This window comes from Sander vitreus, chromosome 21 (assembly GCF_031162955.1).
Source record: "Sander vitreus isolate 19-12246 chromosome 21, sanVit1, whole genome shotgun sequence".
NCBI lineage: Eukaryota > Metazoa > Chordata > Actinopteri > Perciformes > Percidae > Sander > Sander vitreus.
Window position 1 is genome coordinate 20,677,537 of NC_135875.1, and position 13,642 is coordinate 20,691,178.

The following is a 13,642-nucleotide window of genomic DNA, read 5'->3' on the forward strand; positions in this document are numbered from 1 at the left end:
ATGGTTATCTCTGTTTGTTGCAGGGAGGAATAGACCATATATTGGAAAAGGTCCTGCTAATACTTCTATCATTATAATTCTGAATAAAGTGACCCCAATGTGACAATGGAAATCTCAACAAAACTGAAAAGATAGAAAGATAGTTATTTAAAATATATTGTAAACCACTACCATTTGGGGCTGTCAACAAAGAAGTTATGTCACGGTTAGGATGGATGGAGTTAGTTTAATAAAGCATTTATTCTTGTACTATTTCTGTGATTACACGTAAGTTTATGAGTAATGTGTAATACTATTATTGCTTACAGCTTTGTGCAGAGTTCAGTAGCTGCTGTTATGTTTCATTTACTCTTTCCATAGTATGTTTTTCATCATCATTATTATATTTATTCATGGACGAGACAAGAGAGTACACGGCCACACTAGAGGCCGTGTGGATGACGCTCTAAATATATCAGTCTGGACCAAAACCAGTCAGGCTGCTAGTGTGGCCAAAAAAGTTAGAGATTCTTCCTCCATGACTTTTCTCTCATCCCCATTGTATGTTTTGTAGATGTACAGTTCAACACAAATCCAGGCCTGAGGAGGATCCTGTGTTTTGCTGTTTGTCCTGTCTGACATATTATTTATCGCTGGAGCTACCTGTGCAAATGCAACAAAGCTCCAAGCTAATGAGAGCTTAACGGATACAGTTCACTCTACACAACAAGGTCTTAATGTTGGAATAGAGTAAAAATAGCAATAATGATGACTACACTCATTTCCAGTTTTTGCCCGATCGTCCCCTAAATAACTATGCTCATACTCTGTTCAGATGTTCATATGCTAACAGGGATATTTCTTGGGCACAATGCTCCATACCTCCATCTAAAACTAGCTGCGAAAGGCTTAGTATTTGGCCCCGAGTGAGATAACAAAGCAGTAATTGGGTGCTGGCATCCGTGTTAGACAGGTGTTTCAATAGCCCAGAGACTGTTGATTTGAGACTTAATGAGTAAGCCTTAATGAGGGAGACTTGAGATTGTGAAATGGGCCTGGGGTTTGGCTGTTGCACATGCAAATTAGAGAGAGGAATCTTAAAGGAGGAAGGATCAAAAGTACTTTGCTGATAGTGGAAACAGAGGAAGAAAGAATATTGCTAGGGCTTTCCAGAATATCACTTTTTGGGCTTCCAAGCTTCGGTGGGCGGGCTGAGCGAGGATGTAGTTTAATTAACTTTAACTTTTTAAGTTTAGTTCACTTCTGCTGTCTGTCAATCAGGTTAGCCAGCCGCTATGCAGTCTGTAGCTGCTGAGAGACGTTTACAGAAAATCACTAGGGGCGCAACGGATCACAAAGCTCACGGTTCGGATCGGATCACGGTTTGGAGTCACGGATCAGATCACTTTTCGGATCAGCTCAACAAATTTGAATGATTTTATTAAAAATTTAATGACAATATCTTTTAACAAAAATAACTTCTTTCACCGGTAAATTGCTGTTAAACGACAAAAACAGATGAGAGAAGGGTATTTTACAATAACTTTGAATGCCTGGCAGTCATACTTTATTACATATAACAAACAGCGCTCTGTCTGAGAATAACTACTTATGATGAATGTTGATGCTATTATTTTTGACATTATTTATTATTTTATTATCAATTATATATATTTTTTTATCTTGGCTATTCAGAATTTTTGGGGGTAATGCATATGTAATAAGAGAACAATAAAAAAAAAAAAAAAAAAGACAAAGCATTCATATACTGATTTGTACGTCAATTACCATGGCAACGATCGAACTTTCGAAGCATTCAGGTCAGCCCTAAATATTGGAGTGATTAATATTGAATTTTCCACTATTGCGTCACAGGTGAATTAAATTGATTTATTTATTGACGTTGAAATCCTCAGAAATAAGCATCTATACCCATCCCTTCAAAAGTGCCTTTTGTCTTGGGCTCAGAATAGATTCCTTGTCTCTCTTTGCCCTCTTGTATCACAGATCAGCAGAGTTGATATGAGTGTTCTGTGTGGGGTTAACTGTTGTCATGCTGTTATAGAATGTTTGGGTAGTGAAGTTATATGTCAAACTGTTCTCCGTCACTGCCATTTGGAGCCGTCAGCATGTGAAATTGCCTATTGCTGCTTTCAACCTTTGATTATAATATTCAAACTATTTGAGTGATGAAACATAGACTCCTTTTCTACTTCAATTCAAACATATTGTTATTAACCTAAACCATTCCTTTGGGCCTTTTTTTGTTTGGAGCTACATTGAGAGGCTTCTGAGCTGATTTGTCATGTCCCAGTTGATAAAAATATTTATTTTGTGAGCATATATCAGTTACAGGAAAGCAAAATCATTTATCTTTCATCATTTGTAGCTAACATTTTCTTGCAATTATATAACTTTCAATTGCAGTAGTCAGGATAATTAGTGTAGCCAAGTGGATATGGGTTTAGGGTATGTTGTTGAGGTAGGTTTTTGTATAGTTGTGTTGAACCACTAGAATCTGCATCAGAGTTGTGAGTGGGATTTGCTGTGCAAATGGTGGACCAATTCGCTAACAGACCGATATTGCTGTCATCAGAGCCATGCCACTATACTGTATGTTGTACAGGTTATTATATATGATTTTGGGATTTGGTGCGCTTTAGACTATCACATAAATAGTTTACTTTGAGAATTTGCCCATACTTTCTTGAGGAGAGTTAGATTAAAATAGTGATACCACTCAGCCAGTGTTCTAGGGACTATATTTTGTCTGGATGCAGTTATCAGTGTTTCCTGTATTACTTTTATCAGCAGCAGGGGGAAATTGCAACAGGAACTGTGCTGATCCTGGCGGGTTTTGTTACCTTTGGAGAGAGCCAGGTTAGTTGTTTATGCATGTTTCCAGTCGTTATGCTAAGCTAAGTACAGCAATTAGTGTGGTATTGATATTTTCATCTAACTCAACAATAAAGCAGATAAGTGTAGTAACTTAAATTGAACACCATTGATCCATTTTGTAGCTCTTTGGTTACATGTAGGGGTGTCGCGATACCAAAAATTCAGTAGTCTGTGCCAATACCAGTAAAACAACAAGATTATTGATGCCTATTTCGATACCACGGTAAAAACAAAAAGGATTTTCTAAGATTCCATGTACTTTAACTTGAAACATGGACTTCTTTATTAAAATATTTGAAAAATATCAAATTGTCATAACAAGACATACAAAACATGTGCAATAGAGCATAGAACAACATAATAAAGTGCAATTAATGGTCATACTGCAACAACTAGTGTCCTTAGACATATTCCAGACTTCCAGGCATCTTTTCAAAAGGTACTGTGCAAAAACAACAACCCTTGCGTGACCAGAGACTTTACAAACCCCGGGTAAATATTGGAGATGTATTTGAAAGAGTTGGCTAATTTCCTCCTGAACAGGTAGCTAAGCATTAGCTTCAGGCTAATTTATCACAGCTACAAGGGACGGGCATTTTATATCATTTCAACATTTGTGTACTCACATTGAATTATATAGCTAGAGTACCTGAGTTGGTTACTCGCAAAAACAATTGAGACACTGCCAGTAAAGTGATCCCGACAGGTCCTGGCTAACCGTGGCTAACGCCGCCATGCTAACCCTGCTAACGGCTAATGTTACTGGAGGAGCAGGCAAGTGGGCCATGGCTGTTTACAACGTGTAGCCTGTTCAACAGCCGTAGCCAACAACGGTGAGTTATTTGAAGCCAAGAGAGGGAGGCTGTAAATCGGAAGGAGAGGACCGTGAGTTCGCAGTGAACATGCCGTTTTTTTGGGTCGGGTAAAGTTGACTCTCGGCCACTTCTTCGTGACCTCCTTCTTCTGAATGTATCGACTGGAACACTCTGAAGCGTATACTTCCCTCATCGGTTCCGGAAGAGGCGCAGCACCAATGCTGCTAACACTGGCATCGTCGCTAACGGTGCCTACGGTTCTTCAAAAAATGGGCATCGTCGGTGTTTTGTCATTTTAGAACCGGAAGGTGTCGGTGGTATCGGTTCTTGTGACATCCCTAGTTACATGCAAGCCCCCAGGAACTTTGCATGGCGAAAGAAACATCTATATTTCAGCGGATCATTTGTTTCGGGGTATATCAACTTACCAGCCCGAATAATTAAAGGGTCCTTGTTTAAAAGTCACGTTTTTAAAATTTTTAACATTCACTAGTAGCGAATCCAGAATTATTAAATTAGGCATCATGAACACGCATAATGGACGCGAGCAGAGCCGCGGGACTGCGCCCGCCCGCTTACATGACTGTTCTCCCGAGGTCATGTAGCTAGCTGTAATAATGGACATAGGTAATGGTTGTAATTCACCATGTGTTCTATTAATACGTCCATGGTATTATCTTATGAAGTTATGATTCATCCGAGGGATGTATGTATGCTGTAAAGCCTGTTCGCTATGTGGATGTAACGTCATTAGCATTTCCCAAACTGGCGGGCTATCGGCTAGCTAGCTAGTTGCTAACATCAGGGGTAGCTAGCATGGCTGTATTAAGATCTATAGCTACATAGCTAGCTATATGCCTACATAATGTTACTACAGACATAGTGATTACATTGCATTGGTTCTCTCTTATGATACATCCGAGGGCCGTATGCTGTAAAGCTTGTAACGTGGATGAGAGCTAAAGCCATGGATGAGCTTTGTTCACAAAACTGCAGGCTAACTGCTAGCGCTAGTTATTAGCTAGCTAACTTGTAGCACGACATCATTATTAAATCTCCTTGGTTGTCTAGCTAAATACATCTATCGTTTATTTAGCTAAGCATGTAAATGATCGGGAACAACGAAAACACAATGTTTAACGTTGGTGAATATTTTAGACAATAAAAACGGCGAGTTCATGAGTTTTCCACTTGTAAGAGACACGAGAGATAAGCTCATGAATGAGCATGTTGCTACCGGTTGCTAAGACAACACAAACAAATTGTTGCTAGTGCGCGTGTCCATCGTGACGTCATGGGCCAACAATGCGGAAGATCCGAGCTCCATGTTTGCTTTATGCGCTTTTGAGCAGTCTCATTGGAATGTACGGGGCTTCCCGCCGAACACTGTATCCAGTTCTCTTAATACATCCATGGTTACATGCATATCTTTTGTCCATGATACCGTCTTGAAAGATTGAGTGAAAAGGTCTTGGAAATTAGATACATTTTTTTTCTTCTGAAAATACTGGAGATGGCTTGATGTCAAAATCGATCTCAGGTCATTTTATATAGTTGAGTTTGTCCCGTTTCTAAATACTAGTTGTAGTAATTCTGGAATTTTAGTCGGTGGCTCAATCCTGTAAGAGATCAAACGCATGAATGTATTGTCATACACAACACACATGCAAAGTTATGTTTGTGCATTTACATTTTGTTTACCTTTGGGGTTTGGCAGCTGTAATAGCAGTGTGTCAAACTGCACACCTTATTTGCACTCTGGATTCCTGCTGAATAACATGTAGACAGCTCCCCTCCTTGACTCAATTTGCACAGAAGTACGTGATATTCTCCGGATTGCAGAATTGCACCCTTGATTGGTTGACGAAGGGAAGTTAATATGGAGAGGGCCGGTGTGAAAGATAAAAAATAATCCCCTCAAGAGTGTTTCCTTTCTGGGATTATGGTTTTATGTGCTAGGTATGAGTCAAAGGTGAGAAAGTGAGCAAACTATCTGACAAGTTTGCAAGTTAAGACAGAAGCATGCATAGCAACTAAAGCGTACTACTTTAAGGGAATTATCAATATGGATGGAACCAGTGGCTGTGTATGACCAAACTGCATGGAGGAAACTACCTTTTCTAATTGGAAACTAAGTAAAGTGGAACAGTGTGGAATGGAAACTTGCTTTGCAATTATTAACCAGGCTGCTGATTCTACGATAATAAGAAAGCCAGTGCTCCCATTAAATCATTGTCCAGCAGTGTGCTTTGAATAATATGTTAAAATTTAATTCAAACCAAAGGCAACAACATTCCTTCCTCTCCGGTTGCCAATTAGACAAATCAGTTGATGTACTGATTGGTTGGTTTGAAAACCTGGATGTGGGAGCATGTTTTAAGTGCGTGGTACAAGACTGAACCATGTCGCTGCAGGCTGCGTGTAAACGAACATTCACGGCTGTTGTAAGGAGTAGTTCGTTTTTTTTTGTGTGATTCTGTGAACATATTTATTTCTTTTTTTCCTTCCATTCTGCCTCACTACAGAAGATTGGAGCAACCATTCAGCTTATTTGACTCATTAGATACACCTCTCAATAGGATAGCCAGTACAACACCACTGCAAACTACAACATCAAAAATAGTTGTATACTACTACTTATATATCTTCATGAATATTGTTACAACAATATTCAATCTTTATTTGTATATATTACTTATCTTTTATATTATAAAATAAAAAAACACACTGTACGTGTCCTTATTGCACCATGGGTCGGAGAGATGTCTGGCACATATTGCAGAATTGACGATGAAGTTGACTTGATTTGACAATATTGTAATATTATTTTAAGGCCATGTCCCCCACCCTTAGATTCTTAGCTAAATTTGTTTCAAGTGTAGTTTTTGTCTGACTTTTCTTTGATATATTTGCTAATCTTGTTGTGCCAGTGGAGAGATGAAGATGCCAAATAAATACAAAGAAATGAATGAATGTTTATATTCCATACATTGTGTCTTTTGAATCCAGCTTTCTGCTTCTACCTGAATAACTCTGTTCCCTCTCCTTGCTTATTGCCTTGTGCAGCCAACTAGGGATTAAGTCGGAAAGCAGTAACGGAAAACAATGAGAATCGGTACATTCACATCAAATAAACTGTAAAAGTGAGTGTAGATTGTTTTATGATTGCTAACATTAAAGAGGCATGAACCCTCGCTGGGGCAAATGACTGAGAAACTCTGTTTGACAGCATCAAGACAGGTTATATTGTAGATGGAAAAGAGGATGGGATCAGTTGTCGTCTGCAATCATGGCGAGGATTTGATTGCTGACAGGCAGTTCAATATGGATAAGACGAGAATAAAACTGTCAGGTTTTTCATGTTGTACATTTTCAGCTCCCAGAGTTTCATTTGGAGCCAAACCAAGTGAGTTGCAATCAACTTTTGCATTGTTATACTCTGTCTGACTAACTAAGGACTAGATTTGATGCTAGCAGTACATTACTTTGGAGATCCAGAGCTGACTGCAGCCCAACAATGGGCCTCCATTACTTTTGATTGGCAGGGCTGAACACCCACTCGTGTTAAGCATTTCCAGGGCTGATACTGTTTCAGGAGGAAGCTGTGAGAGGAGTTCAAAACTGAATAAGTTAATTGTTTTTATTTTAAGGCATTTTTGACAACATTAAGACAAGAAAACACGACAAAAAAAAGGCCGTAACATGTGGACATCACTACTCATAACATAGACCAGGGCACTCAGCTGGGAAAACAAGAAGAGAGAAAATAAAAAATAAATAAATAAATACAACCTTGTTACCGTACAGGACCTTCATTAACTATTAAATTCATTAAGGAGTTTGATAGCCTGTGGATCAAAAGAGAACTTGGATCTGGTTTTTGTAAACATAGGAGCACAGTACTGTCGTCCTGAAGGCCGCAGTTCAAATGAGGAGGCAAAGGTGTGCCCCTGATTACCCACAATGCAGTTTGCCAGTTTGCCTTTCTTAGTGTTCTGAATAAGGATTGGCATGTGGCAACTTTTTAGTGATAAACAATAGAAGCTGCAGATACTACTATGTGCATATATGAAGCTTGTAAAGACACACTTGTGTGTTCAGACATACAGAATCCTCCCCTCTCTATTTACACTTTGACAGCTGACACAGACAGACTAGGTTTGTGTTGTCAGGGTTAATTACCTATGAGAATACTGAATACACTAGAGAGTCACACTGACTCGCACACAAAGACATAGGATACATATCCAAACATGGACACACCCACACATTCGCACATGTGTGCACGCACGCATGCACGCACGCACACACAATAGTCTTATTTGACTTTAGCAAGATCAATGCTCAGAGACTCTCTCTTCGGACTCCATGCATGTTTTAAATTATGAATACCAACTTCTGCCTTCTAACGGGCGATTTAGAGTCCCTTTGTTTAGATACAACAGGCTTAAAAACTCTTTTATACATCAGTCTATCCTGTTGCTAAACCAAAATCAGTGTGCTGCCAATTAAGATCTGGACCCGAGGAAATCATGTGTCTTTGTCATGGCTGTTGATATGTCTTCATCTTTGTACTATATGTGTAATTGTTGTCTAGCTCTGTGTGTATATGTATTTTTTTTTTCTTTCTTCTTTTTGAGCGGAGATGCTCGGTAACACGAAATGACAATAAAGTTGGGCCTCATGCAAGAACAGTTTCATATTTTTTTTATTCTAAACCTACAATTTCTTTGAGCTTTGCTTGTTCCATATCAGATTCACCAAACTCTCTATTATTACAATTCTCTCGTATCAAAGGTGCACTGTGAGTTCCTGCATGGTCACTTCTCTTGACGTTCCAAGTCATTTTCAAACAAGCAAGCTCCGGTGGCAAATAAAGCAAATTCAACTTGGTCATCAACTTTGGTGATCTTTGACCAGAGAAATAGCAGCCTCCACCAATAGCAAAGCAGTGTGTGTTCAAAATGTTCCAGTGAACAATATAAGGAGCCTGACTAAAATGTGCCAATAAAATAATACAAATTAGTCTATAAATTGCCGTGATAATCATGATCTAACAAACAAAAAATGAATTTAGTTTCTTTGTTGTATTGTTGTATTGTGTATGTTTGTACTGCTTTTACCTTTTCTTTGTTTTTATTTAAAGTGCCTTTGAGTACTTTTGAAACACTATATCAAATGTACGTATTATTATTATTATTATTATTATTATTATTATATATACCTATTTCTTTTTTAGATTTCAGTATCCTATTTAAACTCAAAATTTATTTAAATTATTAGTTCATAATTCTTAAGCCATACAAGTTTGGTTTCCCTCTGTGGTGACAGGCGGCCCATCTGTACATGACTGTTATGACAGATCTCTGACCCGCACGTCAATTGTATTCGTGAGAGAACATTTTAAGTAGAGAAAAGGTGCAAATCAGTTAGAGGTGCAACGTAAGAACAAATATTTTTATTAGTTTATACCAGCGGCTCCTGCCTAAGGCCCAATGGATGAGATATTTGGGCGAGATATCTTAAAAACAAGAAAAGGTCACTTTCAAATTGGCTCATGTGCAGTATTTTATTTTTGAAGAGACTTGTTTGCAATTACATTTCCTTGTGCATAATGATAATTAGTGATGTCTCATTAGGTTGCTATATTTCTGTGTTTGATCGTACAAGGGCTCTCCTGATATGGTGCTAGTTTTTTTTTTTTTCATTTCCCCTTCTCTCCCTTTCCTCGACTCTCTCAGGTTATGCTGGCTGCTTCCTATTGGTCGTTGCTGGCACCGGCGATCGACATGGCGGAAGATTCCGGGAAGTACGGCTCGTTTGCCTTCTTGCCTGTGGCCGTGGGATTCACACTCGGGGCAGCCTTTGTTTACTTTGCTGACCTGGCCATGCCTCTGCTGGTAAGACCTCTCCCCTACCTACACTATAGTCCGTACTGACGATAGTAGGTATGCAGCGATTAACCGGTTTCATTATTAACCGCGCTTTAAATCGTTGCGGTTAATTAATTGTACCGGCTCCGCTACACCCAGTGTTGACTGACTGCACGTTCTGTGTAGCAGTGTGTGCAGTTCTTGTTAAACCTCCTTGACAACATATACGTAGGGCCCTATAAAATCCGTTTTATTTTTTTTCAAATTCCGTGTTTTCGGATTTCTTTTTAGCCCTTTTGGAGTTTTTGGATATGCTTGTTTTCGTTTCACTTCTAAGCAGTATTGACCTTTAAAAACTCAGTGACACAAACTCACAGTTCAGCTTTTTTATTTAAATGATAATATATTCAGCAAAGCACATTCAGAATGACCTAAATAAAAGCTTTGGATGCTCACCTATAACAATGTTGGTCGTCAGAGGCAATATGCCAAGAATTCACCTGAACACACCTCCCTGTAAGACCAGCACGCCCATAGGCGCAAAGATGGGCGCAGGTGCATTTGCTATTTAAACGACGTGGGCGCTTGACGGTCTTAAAATAGCAAAGACACTTGCGCCGGCCTTTGCGCCGTCTTCTCTCGGTCGTCAGAGGTTTCGTCGACAACAATCTCTCGCAGCACTTTTTGCGTGTGCTGGTCAAAGACCCGCGGCAGGTGGGTCTGCTTGAGGCTGCTGGCGTTTTCTGGAAGCGCGCCTCCCTGCTTGCAATGTTGAACAAGAAACGGATGTATCCTCTTCATTTTCTCAAGTGGTATGTCAGCTTCAGCACACGTTGCAACAAAATCTTCCACAAACTCACGCCTTGCATCTATTGAGTTTGTCATTGCCTCAATGGTAACCTGGAGGGATTTGCCCGCTGTGGATTTAGCTTAGTTCTTGAGATGAGCTAGGAATGGCTTTCTAGACGTATCTCTTCTGAGGAGTCCAATATGGCCTATGGCATATGTTGAACTGGATCTGCTGGTGATTTGGGTTCTTGGAACAGTGGGAAATATCCCAAACTGTCTCCCAATTAATTACTTTCCCCTCCGAGCTCAGCTCTCGCTCCCATTTCTTTAGTATTTGGAGTTCTCCTACGGATACTTGCATCAGTTTAGCATAAATCCCGGACACTAATCCTCTCACAGGAGAATCAACAAGCCATTTAATGATTGGGTGCATCTCAAGACTGTTCCCCCATGGTACTCCATAACATTTTAGGGCTGATCTTAAGCGAAGATAAAGGAAGAAGGATGTCCTAGGGACCTCAAAGCTAGCTCTCAGGTCTTCAAAACTTAACATACCTTCATAATTGAATAGCTGGTCTCAAGAGTATAAATACCTCTGTCACTCCACTGGTTAAACAAAAGGTTTGTTACCAGAGATTAAGTGTATGTTGTGCCAAATTGGGGTGTTCAAATGCCACTTATTGGTGTACGGTAGTTGCTCCTCGACCTGTTTTAAAGTTGGTCAGTGTGTTGGTAATAATAGGGCCATAGGCTAGCATACCCCTTTTTTGGACACACACCTGCAAAGGCAAGGTCTTGCAGTCTTAGACTTCCAGTGAGGTTTTGCTCTATTTCTCTCCATGTGACTGTAGATGAGGGGTCCATCCACACTCTAAGAGCCCGTAGCTGAAAGGCTCTGTGATATACGTTAAGGTTGGGGAGGGCCAGGCCTCCCGTGTTTGTGGTACGTTGCAGGGTAGAGTATTTTAGCCCAGGTTGTTTATTATTCCAAATATACTGCTGAATTAAGGTATCAAGTTTCTTCCAGAAATGTATCAGTGGTGGTAAGGGGATCATTGTACTTAAGAAATTCACACAAGGAACTATGTTCATTTTAACAACAGCAATCCTGGACCGTAGTGATGCCGGCAGCGCAGAACAATTGGCCAGATCCCTTTGAACACTACTTAATGTAGTTTCATAGTTGTCCTGGACAACTCGCTGTAGGGATGCATGTATGGTGATGCCCAAATATGTCATTTTGCTTTGGGTTGATATTGTAACACTAATGGCTGAAGCCACATGCCTGTTATTCAATAAAAGAAGATTAGATTTATTCCAGTTAATTTTATAGCCAGAGATTGAGCCAAATTCATTGAAGATCTTAAGAATTTTTGGAGTAGAGTCCTCAAGATCAGAAATGTACAACAAATGATATTGAGCTGCTATTGGATTTAATCTGGACATATTTTATATTTTCATATTTTATTTTGCCTAATGGCTTGGGCTAATGGTTCAAGAGAGATTGCAAACAGCATGGGGGAAAGCGGGCATCCCTGTTGCGAGCCCCGCTCGATGGGAAATGGCTGAGCGTGCAAGCCATTGGTTGAGACTATGGCCGTGGGATTCTCATATAAAGTACGTACCATGTCAATGAATTTGGCCCCCAAACAGAGCCTCTCCATTACTTGCCACAAGTTGTCCCACTCTAGGCGGTCGAAAGCCTTTTCCGCGTCCACTGATAAAACTGCTGCCGTTGTTGGAAGGTTTTTGGCTTCTTCTATTTCATGAAATAATCTGCGTACATTGTCTGCAGCATGACGCTTTGGTATAAAACCTGATTGGTTGGGGTGGACTAGCGTCTCGATAAAGCACTCTAAGCAGAGAGCCAGGACTTAAGTCAGGAATAAAGCTTAATATAAGTCCCGATGAGGCTGATGGGCCTATAATTTGAACAATCCATAGGATGTTTGCCCTTCTTTGGCATAACGGAGATCAGCGCAGTGTTGGTTTGTTGGTGGAAAGTACCCTTCTCTATGGCTGAAGTTAAAGCTTGTAAAATATATGACAATATATAATAAATGTTAAAATAATGTAGAAGAAGTTCTGATGGAATTCCATCCAACCCTGATGTTTTCCCTTTTTTAACTGTTTTTAATGCAGATTTAAGTTCCTCTAATGTTATAGGTCGACCCAGTTCTTCTGCCTCCTCTGGGTCAAGAAGAGGCAGATTTAGCTCTTTTAGGAACTCTTGGCACTGTGTCGGTTCTGAGTTGCAGGAGGACTCGTACAACTTTGAGTAGAAGGATTGAAAAGTGGTGCTGATATCCTTAGGATTTTTTGAGATACCTCTGGATTTGCTTTGTTTTAATTTCAGAGCTAGCAATTTGCTTTAAAATAGTAATTTTGCCTCACTCTGTGCATTATGAACTCAGCTCCCCTTCTTAGCAAATCATTTAGCTCTGCTCGATTTGTGACTAGAAGAGTATGTGTAGATTTAGAAAAACAAGTCTTAAGAGATTGCTCTAACGATTTACAGTGTTCTTTCAACTTCTTTGCCTCTCTTTTCCTCTTCAAGTTGACCCCGAAGGAGGATGTGAAATCCCTAATAAACCCTTTAGTTGCTCGCCATGTATATGCGGGATCAGGAACTGAGTCTGTATTAACTGATATAAATTCTGCCAGTTTGGTTCTAAATTCTGCACCAATAGCTGTGTTCTGGAGAAAGGAATTATTAAATTGCCATCTCCTAGATCTTTCTCCTAACATATCACAACAGAATGTGGTTATCAGCGCGTTGTGGTCAGACAGAATTGCTGGTTCTATTGCTATCGTGTGGAACATTGCCTTTAGTTCACTGGAGCACAAAATATAATCAATGTGGGAGTGGGTGAGGTGACGTGTGGAAAAGAAGGTGTAGTCCTTGCTAGTAGGATTGTGCATCCTCCATACATCTGAAAGCTGGTGGGATTCCACAACTGCTTTGAACATGTCTGATATATGTTTCTGGGCTTTGGTGTGATTGACCCCTGATCTATCCTGATTTAAATCTAGTACTGCATTCATGTCTCCCCCTATAATTAGTGAATATTCGTTGAGAGAGAGCAGTTCATTGGTTAGGCGCAGGAAAAAGCTTTCATCATATGTAGACGGTGCATATACCGAAACAAAGGCTATTTTCCTACTCCTTATCGTCGTACATGTATACGATATTCTGCCTGATAAGTCCTTACTGCTTTTGTCTACGGTGAGGGCGCATTTCCGCGACAGCAACACAATGGAGCCCTTGGTTTTGGTGTCGTCACTAGA

The 13,642-nt window shown here is 39.9% G+C and overlaps 1 protein-coding gene across 1 annotated transcript in view; it reads left to right on the forward strand.

Annotated features, from left to right (window-relative positions):
* The window catches only part of slc39a11 (solute carrier family 39, member 11), a 149,373-nt gene that overhangs the window by 24,940 nt on the left and 110,791 nt on the right, over positions 1–13,642 (forward strand). The window contains exon 4 of the mRNA XM_078278849.1: positions 9,434–9,592. Coding sequence (XP_078134975.1) covers positions 9,434–9,592 — 159 coding nt within the window. The remainder of the gene's footprint in view (positions 1–9,433; positions 9,593–13,642) is intronic.